Source organism: Pyrus communis, chromosome 3 (assembly GCF_963583255.1).
Source record: "Pyrus communis chromosome 3, drPyrComm1.1, whole genome shotgun sequence".
In the NCBI taxonomy this organism is placed as follows: Eukaryota; Viridiplantae; Streptophyta; class Magnoliopsida; order Rosales; family Rosaceae; genus Pyrus; species Pyrus communis.
The window spans coordinates 19460311-19486086 of NC_084805.1; the positions used below are offsets into that span (position 1 = coordinate 19460311).

The 25776-nt window shown below is 39.1% G+C and overlaps 2 protein-coding genes and 1 pseudogene across 2 annotated transcripts; 1 reads left to right on the top strand and 2 right to left on the bottom strand.

Annotated features, from left to right (window-relative positions):
• The first annotated feature begins 360 nt into the window (after positions 1 to 360).
• LOC137728375 (uncharacterized) lies at positions 361 to 2321 on the top strand (annotated as a pseudogene).
• Positions 2322 to 7010: 4689 nt separating this feature from the next.
• Positions 7011 to 7559, bottom strand: LOC137728376 (uncharacterized). Its single transcript, XM_068467181.1, has one exon. It carries the CDS (start codon positions 7557 to 7559, stop codon positions 7011 to 7013), a length of 549 nt encoding a protein of 182 aa, XP_068323282.1.
• Positions 7560 to 15224: 7665 nt separating this feature from the next.
• LOC137728377 (transcription elongation factor SPT6 homolog) lies at positions 15225 to 25766 on the bottom strand. Its single transcript, XM_068467182.1, has 13 exons — positions 25736 to 25766; positions 25535 to 25648; positions 25236 to 25359; positions 25016 to 25088; positions 24318 to 24887; positions 24047 to 24232; positions 23337 to 23960; positions 22474 to 23259; positions 17895 to 18042; positions 16615 to 17813; positions 16192 to 16401; positions 15608 to 16103; positions 15225 to 15454 (listed from the first exon to the last, which is right to left on the bottom strand). Exons 1-13 carry the CDS (start codon positions 25764 to 25766, stop codon positions 15225 to 15227), a joined length of 4791 nt encoding a protein of 1596 aa, XP_068323283.1.
• Between the last annotated feature and the right edge of the window lie 10 nt (positions 25767 to 25776).

Genomic DNA, 25776 nt, shown 5'->3' on the forward strand with positions numbered 1-25776 from the left:
CCAGGAAAGCCTCTTTTGTCTGCCTTGCGTACCTCAGCAATTCAAGCGCTTCTGTCAGACAATTCAATTCCCTCGAAATCTCATGTTGAGATGTGAGATTTGTGGATGCTTACAATACACTACAAAATCTCTCAAATTCCTTCTAATTCCTCAACTTTTTCAAATTCTTTAAAATCAAATTCTAATTGAATACATCTAGAATGTTATAAACTTCTTTAAAATTCTAATTGAATACTCCCAGATTTCTAAGAATTTTAATAAACTATCTTAAAATCCTGATTGAAAACGCATTAAATTTGAGAGAATCACTTAAAATTCTGATTGAATACTAGATTCCTTAAAAGAATTAAAAAAATCCTAATGGAATACACATTCTCAGTATTATGCTTTACTGGTTCGGTATTCCCTGCAATTTTCTGTATTATCCTATCTATAACTGATTCACAACTATTTCATTTCGATTTCGATTTCAAACTCAATTTATTTGTATGGAGTTGGTTTTGTTCCCGACAATGAAGAAAAATATTGCTTCCTATAAGCTATTGCTATTGCTGTTACTCTTGCTATTGTGGTGCAATGCCTCGGCTGACCTCTTTCCACCTTAGGCTATCTTCTGACCATCAGATATCTAATGGCAGCTTGGTGTCGGCACATTGTGTGTTGATTTTTTGGCCTCAGTGGCCTCTTATCCTAAATCCGGACGATAAGATCAAAACAACCAGCTTCAAGGTAATTTAATTTCCCATTGTGCTTACGCTACCGCTACTTGAACTTAGGTTGACTCTGTAGCCCGGTCGTTTGTGCACTTTTAGCCGATGAAACCATGTTCTGTATTGTTATTGGTAATAAATCTTGTTGACACATGAATCATGCTATAGCTTGGCTTTGATAAGTGAGGTTGGTTGGTTGGGTTCGTAGGTTCAAAAAGGTGCGAACGCAGGCAATGCTTTAACATGCGCAGCTCGTTTGGGATTAATTCCGACGCTGATTTCCAAGGTCTTTAATTTTATCAATAACTTCGAATTTTCTTTCTGCAGAGGGAGCCTTGATTGTCTGATTTAGGTAACGTTTTTAAGCTTTGTAAAACGATAGGTTGCAGATGATACACAAGGCAGGGCTATACTGCAGGAGCTACAAGCCGACAGCATAGATACTTCTTTTGTGTTGTGGTAAGCTTCAATTTGAATAACCTTTTTTCAACCCTTATCTTTCAACTTTGTTGAAGGAGAAAATAGGAACTAAAAATTTACAACCAAATTTTGGGTTCAAATAGAATGAACCATCCATTTATTTTTCTAAGAGTCCAAATTCCAGGGACCTTGTTGTGATGCAAGGTTCTTTACAGGCATGTGAATATATGAGTGCATATATGTATACATAGAATATGTATCATCTGGTCACTCGCCCATGTATTTTACAATGGAAACTTCTCAGTTGCCAAAGTCAAGAGTGTCGGTGATATCTACTGTACTCATGCATTGATTTTTGGAAACTACCCCTGTTTCAGCTGATCCGGTTTGCTCACTTTAGTCCTGGATGAACATGGTGTGTCATGATTTTTGCAACGGGCTCTCGCTCGCTACTTTGTAGTTTTTATAAATTGTTAGAAATGAATACCAAGAATTGTAGCATCTCAGAAGGCTGTTTTGGATAATCATCTCAATTTGATTTACTGTAATTGACATTTCCAGGAAAACTCGTACTTGTATTCATACTCCAGGATATCCTCCCTTGATTCCAAGCGACCTTTCCCCATCACGTTTGACATCTGCACTGGATGAAGCAAGAATTCTCTATTTAGATGGACGAGTACATGAGACTGCTTTTCTCGTTGCTCAGAAGGTAGCTGTTGTCTTTCAGTATCTAGTACGTAACTTCTTGCTTTTAAGTTGATTTATCTTTAGGCGATTTGCAAGAAAAAACTTATCATTGAATCAAGAGAGAATAAATCAGCATAATTGGATTCTTACAGGCTGCCTGCAAGAATGTACCCGTTTTAATTGATGCCGAATGTATAAGAGAAGGGTTGGATGATCTCCTAAATTTGGCTGATTATGCCATATACTCAGTGAAATTTCCACGGGCAAGTCATATATGTTCAGTTTCTTTCTTTTGATTTCCAAAATCCCAAGTCATATCCAAAGTCATAAGTGTAATGCCGCTAGGTCATTTATGTGGGTGACTTTGGATATGTTGTCTTACAGGCCTGGACAGGAGCAATATCTGTTCCTAGTGCTCTTGTTTCGATGCTTTTGCGATTGCCAAAGATCAAATTCCCAATTGTGACATTGGGTGAAGATGGATGCATAATGCTTGGGTGACGAGATCTTGAAGCTTGATGTAGACTTGGGCTTCATCGTCCATCGAGAACTCGAGGCATTCCTCCCATGTTTTGATGTGGTTCTTGATAGGTAGCGTGTCTGCTATTGGATCAAAAAGGTGCCGAACATGTTGTTTGTTGTAATACTCCTAATTGCGGTGTATAGCATACAGTAGTCATTCGTGCAATGAGTGCCCCAATCGTTGGCGTATAGTTTTGTCAAACAAACCCATGAACCTCCTAACGGAAGACAGGGGATCGACAGCGTACTTGTAGAGGTTACGTAGTTGTTCAACAACAGCCTCATATGATCCTGTTTTAACAAATTTTAAAGAACCTTGTCAATCAATCATAGTAAATATATACACACACATTAAAAGCAAGGATAAGACATAAGAGTTGCATCTCAAACTGATACAATAAACAAACAGCAAGGAAGGCAATTAAATCAATCTATCAACAAAGTTTTAAGTTGAAGATAAGAAACATAAAAGAAGAAAAAAAGTTATTTGTCAATCAATCATATATGTATTGATACCCAAAAGCTTCTTGGAATGGACGTAGAGATTACTACATGAGATTGAGGGCTAAACACAAGGGCTTCCTCGCTTCGTCTGTTTGGCTCTGCTCTTCCTCTTCCACTTCAACCGTACCTTGGGCTGGAAGTGAAACCAACATCATTTAGTCAAACCCGAATTTCATTAAGCGCGCAGCTCAATTCAACAACTTAAACCGAAATTCGAAATCACCCTATGTAAAAAGTGCAAAGAATATTTTGCAGAAGATTAATTTCTTCAATTGATACTAAGAGACTTTATACAAAGAGAGTACTTGCCGAAGAGGTAACCTATCCTACATTCTAGGGTTTATAGATAATCACAAATAAATTACAAACAATTTACAAGATAGTTTCCCTAAACTAAGCCAAGATATCAGGAATGATATCATTGACTTCTCAACACTCCCCCTCAAGTTGGAGAGTGGATATTGAGAACTCCCAACTTGTGAATGATCTTTGAGAAAGTTTCCTTCCCTAATGGCTTCGTGAGTACATCTGCAAGTTGATTGGAAGAAGGAACAAATCTCGTAACAACTGAACTGTCTTGTATCTTGTCCCGGATGAAGTGACAGTCCATTTCTATGTGCCTAGTTCTCTCATGAAAAACTGGGTTAGCAGCAATGTGAAGAGCTGCTTTATTGTCACAATGGAGCAGAGCCGGTCTTTGATGCAGTATACCTAGATCTTTCAATCAATATCGTAGCCATGATAATTCACAACAAGTTCCAGCCATGGCTCGATACTCGGCCTCCGCTGATGATAAAGACACAGTCTTTTGTCTTTTTGACTTCCAAGAAATCAATGAAGAGCCCAAAAAAATACAATACCCCGTAGTTGATCTTCGTGTTATTGGAAAACCTGCCCAGTCCGAGTCACAATATGCATTTAAGGCCAAATCATTTTCAGAAGAGAAGAACAAACCTTGTCCAGGTGTATTTTTGATATATTTCAAAATCCAAAGGGCTGCTTCCATGTGTGGTGTGCGAGGCTCATGCATAAACCTACTCAACACATGCACGGAATAGGTTATATCCGACCTAGTGATTGTTAGGTATATCAGACGCCCCACCAATCTTCTATATTGGGCCGGGTTTTTGAGAATTGCACCATTGTCTGATAACTTAAGATTTTGTTCCATGGGAAATTCAACGGGGCGAGCTCCCAAAAGACCTCCATCTTTTAATATTTCTAAAGCATACTTTCGTTGGGAAATAAAGACTCATTTCTTAGAACGTGATACTTCGATCCCAAGAAAGTACTTTAGATTGCCAAGATCCTTGATTTTAAAACGACCATTAAGGAACTGTTTTAGGGCATCGATAGCATTCGAATCATTCCCCGTAATCAAAATATCATCAACATAAATTAGGAGGGCTGTAAAAGACTTGCCTTGTTTCCAGGTAAATAACGAGTAGTCAGCCTTGGATTGTTCAAAACCAGCGGATTGAACAGAGTCAGAAAACTTTGCAAACCATTGACGGGAAGCTTGTTTCAACCCATATAAAGACTTGCTGAGGCGACAAACCAAGTTCTCCCCCTGTCGCTGAAAACCTGGAGGAGGAGTCATATAAATTTCTTCATGAAGGTCACCATGAAGAAAAGCGTTGTTAACGTCTAACTGATGAAGAGACCACTGCCGTGAAGCAGCAAGAGCCAATAAACACCGAACAGTGACCATCTTGGCAGTAGGAGAAAACGTGTCATGGAAGTCAACACCTTCAAGCTGGGTATAGCTCTTGGCAACCAAACGTGCCTTATAGCGCTCAATGGAGCCATCAGAATGGTGCTTAATCTTGTAAACCCAACGGCAGCCAATGGGAGTTTTGCCATGGGGAAGGGAAGTAAGAGACCAAGTTTGGTTAGCTTCCAATGCCTCTAATTCAGAAGCCATGACAGCTTGCCAATGAGGAAAACGAGCAGCTTCCTCATAACTCCGGGGTTCAACCTGTTGAGTAATATGGGCAAGGAAAGATTGCTGTGCAGGTGAGAAACGATGGTAAGTAAGGTAATTAGGGAGTGGATACCGTGTACCTGGAGTGTGACCAGACGACGAAGACGATGGAGGATGTGGTTGGGTAAGCTTGAGAGTAGGACAATCATAATCAAGTAACTTGGGTGGCGGAGAAGAATGACGGCTAGAGCGACGGAGCACCGGGGCAGGAGTAGGCACTGACGTTGGGAGGTCAGGAATGGCAGATGCAGGAAGCGGTGCTGGAGGCGTAGGAGAGCTGGCATCAGCGGAAGGGGACGACTTAAGTGGAATCATAGGGTCGGGGGGGTGACACGGGATCAGGTAAGTGAGGTGAAATAAGTGGGACAAGTGAAGACACAGGTTGAGGGGAAGAAGAAGGCGAGGTTTGATAAGGAAAGATGTTTTCATGGAAGACAACATCACGACTAGTAAAGATTTGGTGAGGTTATATAACTTGTAGGCTTTTTGACCAATAGGATATCCTATAAAAATGCATTTGTGGGCACGAGGAGAAAATTTGTGATTCACATTAACATCAGTGGCAAAAGCAAGGCAACCAAAGACTCTAAGGTGTGAAAAAGTAGGAGGTGTAGAATATAAACGTTCAAAAGGCGTTTTCTTGGAAAGAATGGGCATGGGAAGACGGTTAATGAGATGAACGGTTGTGAGCACACATTCACCCCAAAAATGGAGGGGAAGATTAGCTTGAAAACGCAAGGCACGAGCGGTTTCAAGTATATGGCGATGCTTGCGTTCTACGACCCCATTTTGTTGAGGCGTATAAACGCAAGAATGTTGGTAAATCACTCCATGATCTTTAAAGAAGTCACAAAGAGAAAAAAATTCACCACCATTGTCAACACGGATTTGACGAATAGAAGTGTTAAATTGAGTTTTGACAAATGAAAAAAAAATTCTTGAGAATAGATTGTGTTTCATTTTTGTGTTGCATAAGGAAAATCCATGTGAAGCGAGAATAATCGTCTACAATGGTTAAAAAATACTTTGCTCGAGAAGTAGATGCAACTTTAAAGGGTCCCCAGATATCACAATGAATCAAAACAAAAGGTTTATTAGAAGAAATAGAACTAACATGAAAAGGTAATCGATGTTGCTTGGCTAAAGGGCAAACATCACAAGCATTATTAGATGCAAAAGGGAAATGTAACAATTGTTTGGACATGAAATCTAAACGAGGGGCTGACAAGTGACCTAAACGTCGATGCCATAGCTCCGTAGGTGAAAGCACAAGGTTGCAGAATCGCCGAGGATGCTGAGATTGCGCAAGAGCCAAGGCCACCAAGTAGTACAGCCCGCCTCTTCGCTTACCCAAACCAATCACCGTCCTCGTCGTTAGGTCCTGCATAACACACCAAGAAGGAAAGAAAGTTACTGAACAATGCAATACACTCGTAATACGACTTACTGACATCAAATCTACTTTAAAGGTAGGCACACATAGCACATCTTGCAATCTAAAAGTAGAACTCAAAGGAATGTGACTGGTGGAAAGTATGCGGGCTGTCTCTCCACTGGGTAACAAAACAGGTGACAGTTTCTTATTTTCAACACCATTAGTTAACAATTCTGGTGAGGAAGTGATATGATCCGTTGCACCACTATCGATTATCCATCGATGGAGATGCAAAGAGGGATTTGACAAACCTGTCTTGGCGGCATTGGCATTGGCCTGTGGCTGTTCATCACTACCCTGACCATTCATGATTTGAAGAATCTGTTGAAACTGGGCATCAGAGAGCCCAGACATACTGCATCTCCTCTTTGGTGGCTACATTTTCTGAGACATGATTTGCCGAGGAAGAACCCCGCTCCGTCTTAGGACGATGGTTCCCTTTCTCTGGCTTAACCTTATGCAAACGGTGTCCTAGTGGGTACCCATGAAGTTGATAGCAGGTATCAATGGTATGGTAGTCTTGATCACAATGAGTACAATGCAAGGGTTTGCGATTAGAAGGTTTCGAACCACTGTGACGCACAGCCATGGCTGCTGTGCCTGTAGTAACTCGGGAAGAAGCAAGGCTTCTTTGCTTCTCCTCCTGGGAAATCGATACATAGGCTTGACGAACAGTTAGAAAAGGATTCATCAACAGAAGCTGCCCTCGAACAGCACTATAGGAGTCGTTAAGTCCCATGAGAAACTACATCAACTTGTTCCTCTCATTCTGTGCTCCATAATTGCAAGAAACGGAGTCACTGTAGGACGACAACTCATCCCATAAACTTTTCATCTTCGTATAATATGCAGCAATAGAGAGTTGATCTTGTGTAAGTGAAGCAATGTCCTGTTGTAGTTGAAAAATTCGAGGAGCATTACTTTGGCAATAACGCTCATGTAATTCTTCCCAAATTGCATGAGCATCAGTCATATAAAGGATACTGTCAGCAATATCCGAGTCAATGGAATTAATAATCCATGCTACAATCATGTCGTTGCATCTCTGCCATGAAGCGTGATCGTCCGGCTTGGTCTTGACAGAAGATTGAAGGACAGTGCCATCAACAAAACAAAGTTTGTTTTTGGCACTCAAGGAGATCTTCATAGCACGAGACCAAGTTGAATAATTATCCCCATTCAAGGGCTTTGAAACCAGCATCATGGCTGGATGATCAGAATGATGAATAAAAAAAGGGTTGGAAACATTTGCCTTTGCATCGGAATTGCTTCCAGAAACAGCATCGGTAGCCATGGCAAACGACGGAAAAGAGCAGAGAAACAAAAGGCAGCAGAAGGAACTAGGTTTTCAGCCTAGCTCTCGATACCATGTAAAAAGTGCAAAGAATATTTTGCAGAAGATTAATTTCTTCAATTGATACTAAGAGACTTTATACAAAGAGAGTACTTGCCGAAGAAGTAACCTATCCTACATTTTAGGGTTTACAAATAATCACAAATAAATTACAAACAATTTACAAGATAGTTTCCTAAAACTAAGCCAAGATATCAGGAATGATATCATTGACTTCTCAACACCCTAATTCAGCCAAATCCTCATTCCAAGTCACTGTGTTTTTTCATCCTAATCTAAACATGCGCACACTGAGATTCAGCAAGCTAAAACGAAAATCGAAACCGAAAACATCCTAATTCAGCCAAATCCTCATTCGAAATTACCTTTTTTCATCGTAATTTCACAATGCGCAGCTCAATTCAGCAAGTTCAAAACGAAAATCGAATTCGAAATCATCCTAAATCAGCCAATTCCTTATTCGAAATCACTTTCAAGAACGATTATCGGACTTACGATGTTTCGTCTTCGCAGCTTCGCTGATCTCGCTCTCATCTTCCACTTCAACGGCACCTTTGGCTGCAACTGAAATCAACATTATTTTGTCAAATCCTTATTTCAATATGCGCAGCTTAATTCAGCAGGTTAAAACGAAAATTTTAATCAAAATCATCCTAATTCAGCCAAATCCTCGTTCGAAATCAGTTTCGAGAACGACAACCGGACTTACGGTGTTCTGTCGTCGCAGCTTCGCCGATCTCGCTCTCATCTTCCTCCATGGATGATTCTTGCCTGCAAGATAGACATATAGAGAGAGCGAGCGAACCAGATTTGAACCTCACTTTCTTTTATATACAATTAAGCGCGGGGGGAGTGATTACCTTCCAATTTGAAGAAGCTATGCCACGTGTTTTATTTTTTATTTTTTTTCATTCGTTTTTTAGGGATGTAGTCAAACTAAGATTTTAAAGGTTTTTAAAAGTGATAGATTTGATAGGATTTAGGAGGATTTAAGATTCCTACAAAATTCATATGGATTTTAAAGAATTTGAATGGATTTAGTTTGTAGATTTTGGTGGATTGTGGTGGATTTTCATGTAATTTTTTTATTGAAAAAAAAAAGAGAAAAATCTTTTTCCTTGCCCTACTGTACTCAATAAGCCACTTTATCCCTTCCCTTTTCGAGTACACTTTCACACCACTACAAGTCCGTTTCTTTCTCAATTGATAGATCAACATAACTTTGGTGAGCTTTTAAGCACTACACCACCAACAACCATCACCACCGACTACCCTTTTGCCACAAACATACGTTGCGGTACTTCAGTAATGCTTGTAGTACCACAGACATTAAAAAATTAGAATGACGAGAGAGTAGTATTAACCCAAATCCTACATCGATCATGTCCTTCGATGATCATACATGCCTAATTAAGGTCTAAGGGTCATAATTATACAGGAAACTAGTATCAGAAACTGTTACATGCACCCTTTGCAGTCAACAAAGCCTGTCTCTAGCTTCATTTTTCCATTGTTGCAGACTACACATTTTGTACCACCTACCGGTCACAAGTCTCAGTGATTGAAATGGCAAAATGTTGAAAGAAATAAAAAAATTATTGAATGTCGAAATAAAGAAGCATAACAGATGATGTACATATTCGTATTTTACATGCACTACTAATATTTTTTGTTTGCAGCACTGTGATCCTAATCCTATGTATGATACATCCTTGAATGCTTCAAACTAGTATTCTGTATAGTAGGGATCAACTATTAGGTGTTGAACATTGGATTAAAAGTTCTAACCGTTGATCATCAATGTGATTCCCCTCTGACTCGAGAATTCGAGAACTTGTCCAAAAACCTAGCTCAAACTGTGTGCAATACTGTGAAATGCTTACAAAAAGAGATTCCACCAAAGTATATGGTGGTTACCTGTGTATGGCTGGAGTTGGTAGAGATTTGAGGACTGCCCAGATGGAAAATGATTTGAAATCCTAGGGGGTGAGGTTGGATTCTTTTTAGTCTTGGTTATATATTTCTTGCTCTCAAATCCCACAAAATCCACAACTTATTAAAATCCTCCAAAATCTTAATTTTTTTAATACACTTAGATTTGGATGAATTTTAAAATCCTTTAAAATCTTTTAATTGACTACACCTAAATTTGAATGGCTTCTAAAATCCTTTAAAATCTTTTAATTGACTGCAAGAGGATTTTAAAAATCCGAGTATGACTACACTCCCCTTAAATAACAAAAAATTTACCAGTGATAGTTTATAAGACAATTGTCACTTATTACTATCGTCTCTCTATGAGATTTTTCCGTCAAATTAATTCAATTGCAGAATATACACAGGTCCCACAATTAGTCCATAAACTTTCACGTCATTTAAGTTTTAATTTGGTCCCTAAGCTATTTGATACCAAAACCAAACACATATTTATAATTAAGCATGCCGCTCCTGTTGCATTCAATAATTTATTAAAATTAATGCACGTACATGAGTAATCAATGTTAAATGAACAAGACATAATGGATTAGAAAAACCTGAAAATTCGGTCGAGGCAAGTGTTAGACACTCTGTTCTTAAGACAAGTTTACGTCCCACTATGGTGCTCATGGTTGATCGGCGCTTGTCTCTCAAGATACAACGACCAAGTCTTTGTAATAATAGCACTCTAAATCACAAGACTCCATGAACCACAATATTGTTGAATACTATATACTCAATGTAAACTCTCTAATTTTTAGTGCAATATATGTATGATTAAAAGTTATTAAGTGATTATAAGGGCTACTCTATTTATAGAATTTGAGATGCCTCTCATGAAGAGTCAAAAGTTACTATTCTTCATTTAAATAAACACATCTTTCCACCAAAAGGCATCACTTCTAATTTCCATTTAATGATAAATTTAATATAATAATATTATTATTATTATTAAATTTTCCACGTGCGTAACACATCATCAAATCAACAGGGTTTGAAGTGAACTGGAGAGTGGGACAATTCTTGGACCAATTCTAAAATCTTCTCTTCCTATTATAGGCCGTGCTTCCACTTTTATTAATTTGTTTTTATTGAAAGAAACTACAAACCAATTTTTATATATATTTAAAACACTTTTTGAAAAGCACTCCTAACTTTTTATGTCAAACGTTTTGACTCATAAACCATTTTATTTGGCAGAATTTATGATGAAATCTGAGATTTGTATGAGAATAGAGAAAGAGACGAGAGAATGTGGAGTAGAAAAGATGGTCAAATAAAAGAGTTGTGAATTTGAAATTTTATTTAATTTTAGTCTTTAAATAGTGGGACCCATGGCCAAGGCAAAATTTTACGTGAGAATGAGCTTCACATAAATATTTTTAAAAATGGATAGTATTTACAAGAGAGTATAATACATTCTTTGATTAGTGAGCTAAGTAAATTTTTTTGATGCGCTAAATGTTTTTTTTCATGTTGAAATTATGTCACATCCTAGACCAGCTCAGTCGTAGCACGATATTGTCCGTTTTGGACTTACCATTCCCTCACGGTTTTGTTTCTGGGAACTCACACGAGAACTTCCAAGTGGGTCACCCATCCTGGGAATGCTCTCGCCCAAACTTGCCTAACTTCGGAGTTCTGATGGAACCCGAAGCCAGTAAGCTCCCAAAAGTTCTCGTGTTATATGGAGATGGGCATGTACATATAAGGTGCATCACCCCCTCTTCGTTAATCGATGTGAGACGTTACAATCCACCCCCTTAGGGGCCCGACATCTTCATCGGCACACTCACACCACACGGCAGAGTGGCTCTGATACCATTTTGTCATATCCCAGACCGGCTCTGCCGTAACATGATATTGTCCACTTTGGGCTTACCATTCTCTCACAGTTTTGTTTCTGGGAACTCACATGAGAACTTCCTAGTGGGTCACTCATCCTGGGAATGCTTTCGTCCGAACTCACTTAACTTCGAAGTTCTGATGGAACTCGAAGCCAGTGAGCTCCCAAAAGGTCTCGTCCTATATGGAGGTGAGCATGTACGTATAAGGCACATCACCTCATCTTCGTTGGTCGATGTGGGATGTTACAAATTAACCTTTCGATATCAAGCCAACATAGAGAGTAATTAATCAAATTTAAAGAGGATTAAGAGAAATTAACCTTCCAATATCAAGTCTATGAAAAATGCTAGGGAGACCACATAATGTGACGGTTGATGATTAGATTTCTTTAATGATTTAAAGAAGTAGTCTAACCATTAACCCTAATATCATCACGTGGTCTCTAAATATGGCTTAAGTAAATAGTTTTTCTAGCAAAACCCAAGTTAATATAGAATAAGTTGGGAATTTTCGAACAAAAAATGTGAAGAACGGATTAGGAATTTGGAGAACAAAATATGTGAAAATTTAAAAATTTAAGGAGAACAAAGATATTTACAAACTTTATATCATTGTGGATTGGGAATTTGGAGGACAAAATATATGAAATTTCAAGAAAGGGAGGAGAAAAAGCTCAAAGTTTATTTGCTTCCTTTAGCAATATAAACTACATATATATATATATATATATTTTTTTTTATAAAACTAAACTAGACTTTAGATTTTAAATTTAAGAGATTGATTTCTTTATGAAATAAGATGCTAATTTAAGTTTCAGGATGAGTGGTGCTGGGAGTTTCAAAGGAAAATACCTCTTGTTTTAATTATTGGTGGATAGAATTTAAAAGTTTTGTGTAAACTAAAACAAGTATAATACCACGTCTAAAAAAGAAAGAAATATAATACTAAATATTTAGAAAGGCTAAAAGAGTGAGGTTAGGCCTTGGCCAATACTGGCCTTATAATGTCTCCGCCCCTGCCTATAACTGAAAGATGTAAAATGAATTTAAATAGGGGTTTGACTTAGTACTAGATCTAGTAGTATTCATTTTCACTTGTGAGTGAAAGGTTTAGATTTGATTCTTGCTAAAGATGAGTTTGAACTACATTATTACTAGCTCATTGTAAGATTAAATCATCATCTCCCCTTAGTGTAGAAATATTATTTGTTCAAAACAAATATGGGTTTTTATTACAAGGGTTTCGAGTTTCAACAAAGAAGCAAAAGACGGTCTAAGTAAAAGAGTTGTAAATTCCATCTTAGAGAGGAGAAAGTGAGAAAATTGCCAATCGTTCGGCTCTGGTTTTGGGCTGTCAAATTGTTCGGCAATCACTCTGTAGGTAACTTATATTTCCTCGATCTCCTCGATTTCCTCCTTCCTTTATTTGTTTGTGCCAAATGAATTAATCAGTAAAACCCTTTAAACCTTGACGACACTAACAACCAATGTCTAATTTGAAATCCCTTAAACGTTGACCTCTTTCCTTTATCTGTAGCTCGGTTGTTCGTGCACTTTTAGCCGATGAAACCATATCCTGTATTGTAATTGGTAATATATCTAGTTGTTGACACATGAATCATGCGATAGCTTGGCTTTGATAAGTAGGGTTGGTTGGTTTCGTAGGTTCAAGCAGGTGGGAACGCAGGCAATGCTTTAACGTGTGCAGCTCGTCTGGGATTAAGTCCGAGGCTGATTTCCATGGTCTTTAATTTTATCAGTAACTTTGAATTTTCTTTCTGCGGAAGGAACCTTTTTAAGCATTGTAAAATGATAGGGTTGCAAATGATACGCAAGGCAGGGCTATACTGCAGGAGTTACAAGCCAACGGTATAGATACTTCTTTTGTTGTGGTAAGCTTCAATTGGAAGCCATTCATCAATTTGGATACCCATTTGCTGTTTTTTAGGCAAACATAGTAGTGCGTACGGTTTAAAAGTACTTCAAATCTGGAACGTGCATGCTGCATATGTACACAATGCCGTTGCTTCCAAAGATGCGTTTGTAAACCCTTTGAGTGTGGATCAGTTGGAGACGTTGAGGTATCAAGCAATGAATGTGGTGGCCACTAGACTTAGCTGGGCAGAGCCGCCATTGGGCAGAGAGGTGGTTGAATACATGCTTGATCACGATTCCCATATGTGGAGCATGAGTTGGAGCAAAGCCAACTTGTTTCGACTAATGAATGTTGTTTCAGAACTTGTTGCCATGGGAAGATGGGTGAAGTTGATTCGTAGTTGGAACCGCCAGGTTATCTCAGCTTTAGTTGTTGCACTTTTCTTCTTGCTGGTTGCATATCCAGACCTCATTATCCCAATGAATTTGCTCTACATGGCCTTAGTGGGACTTGGCGATATAGGTCAAGACCGCGTCAACCACCCCCTCGCGTTTCCCATGCTGAGAGCGTCTATGCTGATGAATTGGATGTGGAATTCGATTCGTTCCCAACAAGCCGGAGCGTGGAGGTGGTAATGAGGTATGACCGGCTAAGGAGCGTGACGGGGAGGATTCAAACTGTTGTTAGTCACATAAAAAAATTAAGAAATAATTCATTCAATTATTTATCAAAATTAATGCACGCACATGAGTAATCAATGTTGAATGAACATGACATAATGGATTAGAAAAACCTGAAAATTCGGTCGAGGCAAGTGTAGACACTCTGTTCTTAAGACAAGTTTACACCTCACTACGGTGCTCATGGTTGATCAGCGCTTGTCTCTCAAGATACAACGACCATGTTCTTGTAATAATAGCACTCCAAATCACAAGGCTCCATGAACCACGATAGTGTTGAATACTCTCTCACATAAGCTCAATGTAGACTCTCTAATTTTTAGTGCAATATATGTATGATTAAAAGTTATTACGTGATAATAGGCGCTACGGTTTAAAGAAACAGTCTAACCATTAACCGCAATATCATCACGTGGTCTCAAAATATGACTCAAGTAGATAATCTCTCTAGCATAATCCAAGTTAATATAGAATAAGTTGGGAATTTTCGAACAAAAAATGAGATGAATGGATTAGGAATTTGAAGAACAAAATACATGATATTTTAAAAAGTCAGTAAAAATTTAAAGAGAACAAAAATATTTTCAAACTTTAATATCGTTGTGGGTTGGGAATTTGGATGGCAAAATATATGAATTTTCAAGAAAGGGAGAAGGAAAAGGTCAAAATTTATTTTCTTCAGTTGACAATATAAAATAATATCTTTTTATAAAATTAAACTAGACTTCTGATTTTAAATTTAAGAGATTGATTTCTCTATAAAATAAGATGCTAATTTAAGTGTGGGGATGAGTGGTGCTGGGAGTTTCAAAGGAAAAGACCTCCTGTTTTATTTATTTTTAAAATGATATTATCTACACTAAGGTCAGGGGTAGGTTTAGTCTCACAATGAGTTAGCAATAATGTGATTCAAATTCGTTTTTAGCGAGAATCAAATATAAGACCTTTCATTTACAAATAAAGGCGAATATCACGAGACAATATTAACTTACAAAGCTCTAATACCTCTTCCCCAATTTGAAATTTAACGTTAAAAAGAAAAAAAAGAAAGAAAAAAAAGAAAATTAAATTGTTCAACAAATTAGACCTCGAGCAGTAAGTAGTATTCTAGATAGCTAAAAAATCTTTAACTTGCATGGCAGTTATAACCAACGGAATTATGCAATGGTCGATCAAGAGAATAATATACAGCAGTGCAGCGGCTGCAGCCCATCGTCAATGCTCGTTATCTGAATCTTCTTGGTTTTGGGTCGGAATCCCAGCATGAAGCCCTAGGATCAACAACATCTCCGTATGCACCACCACTTCCTTGACCCCATCCGTCATTGCTCTTGCCACCCCAGCCACTGCCACTGCCACTTCCACTTCCACCGGTACCCCAGCCACCTGGGAAAGCTTCCCTTCCCGGTGAGTTTTGAACCTTTGCACCCGGAAAGTTACCCATATCATTTCGGCCTGTAAAATCAAACATAAAAAACCAAGTCATTGGATTAAGTCTTAAAAACAGCCTGGAAGAAGTTGCAAACCAAATAAGGTATTTCTCAATGTGTACTTAATTAAACTGCAAGCAAAGCAAACAGATTCAAATCCATGTTGTATAAGCTTCACCTGTTCTTGAACTCGATGTAGATGATCGATCCCTGCCAGAAGACTGGCTTCTCCGCTCACCATCATTGGTTGAACCACCCGAACCACTGCCCACGGATGCCCCTGAAGAACCCCGAGTTACAGGGCTTCGCATTGGCACAATAGCAGCAACTGATCTAATTGGTGGCCCTAACTCATGCGGAGGGTCATTGACATGGCGTTGAAAATACTCTACAAGCTGATCAATTTTCTTAAACATCCGTTTTCTGAACTTGAATCCCTTTGGATACACGCCAACTAACTCGTGGTGTGGATTTGAACTCCGAATATAGGTCAGAAGTATCGTGCCTGGATATTCATGTGATACACCAAAACTATAAACTATCCGCGCAGGATTCTCCAATTTCTCAATCTTCAAAAGAGCATCAACCTCTGCCTTTGTTCCCCTCCTGAACTTTCGATAATTTAGCATTGCCTTCAACTGAGCCACTAATGGATCAACATAACGATCCACCACCTGGATTTTAAGTTATAAACTGAAAAAGTAAGTAATAGGACTAATACAGTACAACTCTCTGACAACACATTGTGTTTAAAATACTAACCTCGTCGAAATCCTCAAAAGTGTCCTCCCCAATGGTCAGGGTCTTTCCAATACGGAGTATGCTCGTAATGTCCTTCTTTTCCTTTCCACCTTCAACTATGTCTTTATGAGCATAAACTCCATCATAAATCTTGAGAGTTAAGGATAAATGAGAAGGCCCACGGGAACTAGGACGAAAAATGCTTTCCCCAGGATCCTTATCAGACAATAACTGTTAGACATAACAGATGACAGCCTAAGAAATAGTTCGGGGATAATATAAATGTGTGTCTACATAACTCAAGCATTCAATAACAAAAATAAAGATGAAGGTACCATAAAAATCTTAATATCAATTGAACCTTAACCTGCATAACACAAGCGGTTACTAATCAGAACTAAACTATCCTACATAATTCAAACTAACAGCTAAGTTAAAACATACCCTCATTGATTCATCTGCAGATATATTCTGGAAGCGAGGATGAACGATCATCCTTGGCTTGAAATTCTTCTTTTCAAGCTGCATACTCTTCTGAGCTTTTTCTTGCTCACTCTGTAGACTTTTCCAGTCTTCTTGGTAATAGGTATCAAGATTCTGAATGTGAGATCGGTCATTTCTAATCTCGCTCTCTCTATAAGCCAGGAACACCCGGTAACTTTTCTTTTGAATTGATTTGATCTTGCAAGTGAGAATATCACCCTCATTCAGTCTATCAGACAAGTCAGAAATACCCCTCCAATCATCTGGATGATAGTCTGCTTTCATAAGAATACCAGTCAATCCACATTCAAGAGCAAGTTGTGCACGATCAACTTGCACCCTGCGAACTGTGGTCTGCACAAATTTTCCTTCGGCAAGGGTATCCTCCGTTCCGCCTGTAATCATGTAGAATTCTTCATCCTGGGTTGGTTCTTCATATTTTTTACGCCAGTCCTGAAAACCCTGTATTAATTCTCTCCTTATATCGTACAATGTAATTATCTTTTTCTCACACCGTTTGCTTTTAGCATATTCTTCAACATCGATGTTCTTTAGATATTTAGGATGCTCCCTGACGAACCCCACCACATCATCATCATCATTGCGACCTTCCACATCATAAACATCTTTCGCCAATTGTTCTGCAAGTTGATAAGATTCTGGATTGATTCTGGTATCATCCAGCAGATCAATATCGGCGTAGCTGCTACCAGCCGACCCACTCAGCCGAACACGCAGGAAACCACAAGCATTAATAAAAACCCTATTATCAAGCCCGTATTTTCGCTTGAACTTGTCCTTTAGTGTTGGTGGATTTGACGTGTCCTTTGACATGTCCTTTCGTGTATACACTGCTTCACCAAAGCCTACCAACATCTTCTGCAACGAGGCTGCCTTTCGAGGTCCAAGTCCAGAAATGAATTGAAGAGGTGCAAATAACCATTCATGGCTTATAGCCAAATTTAGGTCAATGCCTACCTGGTTTGTAACATCTACCATGACCTGTTCAACCACCTCATACTTCTCATCCGGGGTGAGAAAGTGCTCAAAAGCGCTGATATTCCAAGATAAGATCTCTCGTCCTGGTCCACAAAGCGTGGCAACCATGGCCAATGGATTTTGAAGATAACGCCCAAGAGCCACAGCCTTCTTGACAATGCCTGATAACATAGAAGAAATCATAATCAGCCGCAAGACATCTTCATAAACACAAAACTCAGGTCGGAAACATATATTTATACCTGACTGCAACTGCATAGGTAGCTGATCAGATGAAATCCGAGAATTTTCATATAGGCGAGCCAAAGATTCATCCCCATGTACAATGCTTAGGCCATCCATATCAGCCCCAACATCTCTTGGATGCTCCTCTACCATCTTATAAATTATCTGATAAATGAAAGGGAGAAAAATAAGCATCACGTAAACCAGATACGGATTTGATATATGTTGAAGATCAACACCAGCCTAATTAGTGTTTGTGTTGAAGTGTAATCTTGCCTTGGCCCAAGATGGATTCAGCCCATGGACAAAGAAAGATCCATACAGATGCTAGAGAATTCTAGCAAAGTTCAAGCTGGTGGAAGAGTCTAGAAGAATGGTGAGGTTTCCACCAAAATGCAAGATTAGTGTAGATAATTCTAGCTTAGGAAGTTAGTGGAATTATCTAGATATCTCTAGCATGATGTTTCCATGCTTCTCCAAGGTTTCATCCATACCTATAAAAGGAGAAGGCATCCACATCATTTGTATCAATTAAGAAGACTAAGTGAGAGTGAGAAGTAGGAGTAGTCTTGTGAGGAGTGTGAGTGGTCTACAGTTTGTCTCTAGAAAAAGTGAGTGTTATAGCTTCAAAGAGTGTCCTTAAGAGTTTGTGTGTTGTAATATTTTGTGTGTGTAATACAAGTAATTTGTTTACTTTTGTTGTCTCTTTAACACTTGTGTTAGAGTTGTGTAATCTAAGTTTTTCCCTAACAATTGGTATCAGAGCGGTACGATCGAGGACCGTCTCTAGTGAAGCTTCTAAGAATCGTGAGAAGTTAAGTACTTCGCAAGATTGTTGACTAATCTTGTTCGGTGTATCGAAGCTCTACCGACACGATGGGAGATCTTCAAGTTGTTGGAGCAATCAAAAAGTTAAATAACAAAAATTACAACACATGGGCGACATGTATGGAGTCTTAACTACAAGGCCAAGATCTTTGGGATGTCGTCAGCGGTAATGAAGTTACGCAGCCGAAAGAAGACACTACCGGCACTTTGCGGAAATGGAAGATCAAGGCAGGTAAGGCAATGTTCACCTTAAAAACTACAGTTAAAGATGACATGTTGGAGCACATAGGGAAGGCCAAGACACCAAAAGAAGCGTGCGACACCTTCGCCACACTCTTTTCAAAGAGGAACGATACAAGACTGCAGCTTCTTGAGAACGAGTTGTTATCGGTGGCCCAACGAAACATGACGATTACCTAATATTTCCACAAGGTAAAGTCTATTTGCCGTGAAATTTCTGAATTAGATCTTAGTGCTGCCATTGTAGAATCCAATATAAAAAGAATAATTATCCATGGATTGAGATTCGAATATTGAGGCTTCGTTGCCGCTGTACAAGGATGACTGACCCAACCATCACTTGTTGAGTTTGAGAATTTGCTTGCTGATCAAGAAGTTTTGGCAAAGCAAATGGGAAGGGTCTCGTTAAAAGGTGAGGAGGAAGTGCTCTACACTGAAAGTAAAGGCAACTTTAAGCAGCATGTTGGTGAATGATCGAAAACAAATGGTGATAAGGCGAAAGGTCATCAAGGAGGAGGGAGTTATCAGCCAGGGGAAGCTTCGAAGTATCACAACAACCGTGGTCAATCCCAGAATAATAAAAGGTTTGAGGGCAAGTGTTACAATTGTGGAAAAAAGGGCCACATGGCGAAGGATTGTTGGTTCAAAAAGTCTGCAGAAAGTAACATCCCCAACTCAGAGAAGAAAATTGAAGATGATTGAAACGTCGTTGCATCTCTAGCCCTGGAGGAAGAATGGGATGCTGAAGCATCCATTGCTACGAAGAAGTAAGAGTCAGCTTTCACAGCAGGAAGTTCTGAGTCGATTGACTACCAGAATGATTGGATCGTAGATTCAGGCTGCTTAAACCGTATGACAGATGATGAGAAAAAATTACAAAGTCTGATTGAGTACAAAGGAAGCCGCTTGGTGGTTACGGCCAACGACTCGAGGCTACCGATTGCTCACATCAGTAAAACAGTAATTGAGCCCCAATACAACACTAACCATGTGCCGCTTCAAGATGTTTACCATGTTCTAGGTATGAAGAAAAATCTACTTTCAGTGCTGCAACTAACGTCATTAGGAAATTATGTCTTGTTTGGTCCACGAGATGTGAAGGTGTATCAACACCTCAAGATCTTAGGGGCGTCAACAATGGAGAGACGAGGATTGCAATCAGTTTATGTAATGTCAGTAGAAACTGCATACGTAGACAAGACAAGGAAGAATAAGACAACAAATTTATGGCATATGAGATTGGGTCACATTAGCTATCACAAGCTAGATGTGATGATGAAGAAGTTAATGCTGGGGCTACCTCAGCTTGATGTGAGAACAAACATGGTTTATGCAGGATGCCAGTATGGTAAAGCACATCAACTACCATACGAAGAGTCGAAGTTTAAAGCGAAAGAGTCGTTAAAGTTGGTTCATTCCGATGTGTTCGGGCCTATCAAGCAACCATTGATAAGTGGGATGTGGTACATGGTGACGTTCATTGATGACTTCTCAAGATATGTATGGAATTTTTTTATGAAAGAAAAATCTGAAACATTTTCAAAATTTAAAGAGTTTAAGGAAATAGTCGAAGGAGAAGTGGGAAAGAAGATCCGTTGCATATGAACGGAAAATGAGGGAGAATATACCTCGAATGAGTTTTCCCAGTATCTACGAGATTGTAGAATACGTCACCAGTTTACATGTGCCAACACGCCACAACAAAATGGCGTAGCTGAAAGAAAGAACTGGCATCTTGTAGAAATATTTCTGAGCATACTCCATGCCAAGAATGTACCATGAAGGTTTTGGGCCGAAGCTTCCAAGAATGTACCATGAAGGTTTTGGGCCGAAGCTATGAGAACTGCAACTCATGTGATCAACAAGCTTCCTCAACCAATGTTAGAATTTGTCTCACCCTTTGAAAAACTATGGGATATGAAACCTACCGTTAGTTACTTTTGAGTATTTGGCTGTGTATGCTACGTATTTGTTCTAAGTCACCTATTTAGCAAGTTTGACAAGAAGGCAGTCTGATGTATCTTTGTGGGATACGACAGCTAAGGAAAAGGGTGGAAATGTTGTAATCTTACAACTATAAGGTGTTACACATCACGAGATGCAGTGTTTGATGAAGCATCTTCTTGGTGGTCTTCAGAAAAAGAGGCATTGCCTGATTGGAGAGAGATTGAAGATAAGCTGCAACAAAAGATGGGAGAGCAAACTATTCAAATCTAGTCGAGACCAAATGAGTTTGAGGATTCACTTGATGGTGATGGTGTTGAGTAAGCAGTGCCCCAAAACCCTTGGTAAGCTGGCGTATATCAACAACCAAAAGAAGGTAGACCTAGTGAAGTGGAAGTATCAACTCCACAATCACAACTAAGGAGGTCAACAAGAATCAGGAAGCAAAATCCTAAATACACCAACACAGCCATAGAAGAAGAAGCAGCTGAACTTGAGTGGCTCAAAGTTGGGAGAAGAGATCATTGCAGCGGAGCTAAATCAAGTTTGGAATCTAGTGCCAAAGCGAAGAGATGTGAAACCCATATCATGAAAATGGGTGTGCAAGAAAAAGCTTCGTCGTCAACTCGGCATGGAGGAAAGAATGAGCTGGTGTTGAGGTGGAGTGTTGAAGATCAACACCAGCCCAATTGGTGTTTGTGTTGAAGTGTAATCTTGCCTTGGCCCAAGATGGATCCAACCTATGGACAAAGAAAGATCCATACACATGCTAGAGAATTCTAGCAAAGTTCAAGTTGGTGGAAGAGTCTAGAAGAATGGTGAGGTTTCCACCAACATGCAAGATTGGTGTAGATAATTCTAGCTTAGGAAGTTAGTGGAATTATCTAGATATCTCTAGCATGATGTTTCCATGCTTCTTCAAGGTTCCATCCATTTGTATCAATTAAGAAGAGTCTTGTGAGGAGTATGAGTGGTCTAGAGTTTGTCTCTAGAAAAAGTGAGTGTCATAACTTCAAAGAGTGCCCTTGAGAGTTTGCGTGTTGTAATATTTTGTGTGTGTAATACAAGTAATTTGTTTACTTGTGTTGTCTCTCCAACACTTGTGTTAGAGTTGTGTACTCTAAGTTTTTCCCCAACAATATATATATATGATATAAGGTACATATATACTTGATACAGATTAAGAAAATATATGATAAAAATGAAAAACAACATAAGAAAGTGCATTCTTCATTTCGTATCTGATTATTTGTACTAAGATTAATCTTCCAACTGAATAATCTTCTTCTATAGAAGATAAAACTTCCATCAGAAGAAAGATAAACCACAAAAAAGGATGGTAAAGAATCCTTTGAATTTTAACTGCTAAGATGAACAAGGCATACGGAGAAAAGGCTGGTGATAATTTTTGTAAAATTGCTCCATCATTTCCTCCTCCCCTCCACAAAAAAAGGTAATTAAATAAATACACCATCACAAGAGAAGCTATATAAGAAGAGAAAGAAATATTACACTACTCCTAGAGAAAAAGAATCGTAATACACACAACCCAGTGAACAAAATGATTACTATAATAACACTCACCTCATAAATATCGTCCTTCAGGCGAGTACAAGACAAGTTAACACCTCCTAGGACGACGACGTGTGGTTGATGATCAATCATGAACTTCAAAATGCGTTCTTGTTCATCCTTTTTACGCTTCTCGTCATTAGCATTGAGGGAGCGTAAAGTGAGGGACCCGGCATAAAGTACATCTAGCACCTCCCCAGATGAATCTAACATCACAAAAGTGGTTGCTGGGTTACCAGGTCCCCAAAAGCAAGCCATGACCTTCGGTGCAGCTTCATTGTTTGAGCTACTATCATTTTCCTTCCGTTGATAAGGTCCCACAGAAACTTGATTCCACAAAGCATTTCCGTATTCCACACGTAACCAGTGTTTTGCTCTACTAGTCAATAGGGATCTTGCTTCTTTCTCCATTGAAGGTAGAAGGAAATTAAAATTAAAAAGTGCATCCTGCAATATCAGCTTCCGCTGCTCATTCCACAGTTGTGCAGATTTACTAACACCATCACTAAGATAGTACTCATTAAAGTCGCTGATCAACTTGTTTAGTCTGTCTTCCGGCAGCTGAATAGTAACTTGAAGAAGCTTCTCCTCTTCAGCCTTCTGGATAAGCAGCCATTGCGCGTCCTCGAATCTATTTAATGGCTTTCTTTTCAGCCACTTCACCCCTGCAAACTGATGAGAAGCATCTATTGCAACATTTCCTTCAAGTGTTGGGTTTGTTGATATCTCAGTTATATCCAAGTAATTGCTTCGAACATACTTCCTGACACATGGCTCCCAACTTATCTCAACAGCTGCCTGAAAGAAGCCATAAAGAAACATCAAAATACTTTCAACCTAAAATTTCTATGAAAGTTTCAATGAACAATGCATACCATATGCCTAGCTCCTTTGAGCACGGCTTGAGGTGTATTGAACATTGCACATGTAAAGGTGGAAGCCATCTCCTCTGGTGTCTCCTTAGCATCCTCCAACTCATCCATTCTCATATTTTCTAGTGATAATTGCAGTCCAAATTGCTCAGAGCTGTAGCCGAATGTTCTTGCAGCATGCCACAGGCCAGCCTTGATGCAGATACTATAAAGTGATTTCCTCTTCGGCCTCTTATATTGTCCTGCATCCACACCACCCTCGCCCAGAGGAAAATGCAAGTTAAACTTGGCATCAGCATCATCAACTTCTCTCTCTGATTTTGCAGCCTCAAGTGACTTCATAACTGATTCAAAAAGCTGCTGATTCAATGTGAGTCTGGTCTCCTCAGATATACATTGAGATTCTACCTCAAACCGCTTCTTGTAGTATGATTTCAATGCACTTTTTCGCTTCTGAAGCAGCAGCCATTTTCTGTCCAAGTCCTGAATCGTCCAAAGTAATCTGTGACACTTTAGCTCAGGTTTGTTCTTATTTTTGTCCTGGTTTTCATCTTCCAATTCAAGGTGTTTGGGATCTTTCAATAAGCTTAGACACTCCTCTTTCCGATACATAGCAATAAAGGGAATCTAAAAACAAGGAGAGAATGATCATCCCATAAAATAAATATCAGATAAATGACCAAAAGTGCGTCAAAATGAATGAGAATACTAACATCGAACATTTGCACATGGTGCAACTCCAAAAAATTTCTGATGTTGTCCCTGCTTATAGATTTCCCCAAGTCTGTCGTCCCATAGAAGGGTATTATACCACTCGTAAGTTGATCATATATCCAGCTACTCTCATCATCTATACTTTTTGCATTCAGTGGAGGAGAACCAGTGCATTTCTCAGATATCTGTACAAAATAAATACGGTCATGGTTTGGGACATGAAATTTGAGATTTGTCGCATATATTTTCATGAAGGGCAAACTAAAGAACCTGAATTCTTTCCGGAACATCAAGCGCCTGTATCTGTTCATCCTTGTCTGTCATATACTTTTCAGAAAGAACACTAGGTTCAAACTGATCTTTAATCCTCATATTCCTCCATTCCCCGGAATCCAAACCTTGCTTACGAAGTTCTATCAGTTGTTGAGGATCACCAAATATATCATGTGCTTCCTGCAAAGAAGATGACAGGACTTCTGGTGCCTTTGTAGATTTTCTTCTCTTAACCTTCCCCTGTCTCGCTGGAGATCCAGTCACATCAAATTCTTCATCATCGACAATGAAGTCTGCCATATCATCTTCACCAACATCTCCATCGGCTTCTGCTTCTGGTTCCTCCTCTTCTGCAATGTCCTCAAGCGGATAACCTGTAGGATTATAGTGTAAAATCAACAAGAAAAAAAATATCAGATTCATATATTGATTATTCTGCAAGTCAAGTTCTACATATGTAGAGATAGGCATACCTTCTTCACCATCAAATAAAGTTTGCTCAATCGTCTTCCCATCAGATACCCCCTCAGAGTTCCTCTGAGCTTTTTTCAGTCGCTTAAATTTCCCCTGAGACTGTTTGGACAGAAAAAGAAAATCCATATCACGAACAACTTTAGAAGAACTAGATGAATTAGTTTCAAATGCAACCGAAACTATAAAGAGATGTAGACTATGTCCAGAACCAGAACCAGAACCTTTCTGCGGAAGGCATACACATTATTGTCCTCCAGGAGATCATAGTCATCATCATCAAGGACATACTCCTCCCTAGAAAATTAGACACGGAAAGAATTATACAAAAGAATTATAACTAGCCTTCTGTTCAATTGCTACAAGATTTTTGAAAGAGAAAAAGAAGTGGGAAAACTCGAGAGAGAGAGATAATTGCTCCGATTCAGGGTATTGAACATTCACCTTTTCTTTTTTTTCTTCTTCTTCTGTTTTTCTTCTTCATCACTGTCCGCCCTCCCTTCTTCCTCCTCCTCTTCTTCCTCGACATCATCCACTAGAAAATCATCCTTCTCGTATTCATCCAGACCTTTTGCAAAGAGTGCACTCGAGTCAAATTTCATTAATAATAGCGATTAAAATAAACGAGGAAAACTAAACAAAGGTTGAAGCACATTGCACACAAGAAAGAAGAATTCACAGACAAAGAAAATTCCAAAACGTCCAAAATTGCGAATTCAAGAAGAAACAATTGAAGCCCGTACCGCCCTCCTCCTCTTCATCTTCCACGTCGTCACCGTCACCGCCACCGTCAGAGTCATCCACTGCAACGTCGTCAACAAGCGACCTGTCGTCGTCCTCTCCATGAATCATCTCCTCTGAAAGCATTGAGTAGACGCGATTAAGGTTAGGGTTTTCAGCGTATTTTATACGAAACGAGAGAAATAAAGATGCATTACACTAACCTTCCTCGTCAGAGACAACACCTTTGCCCATCGGATTTGTT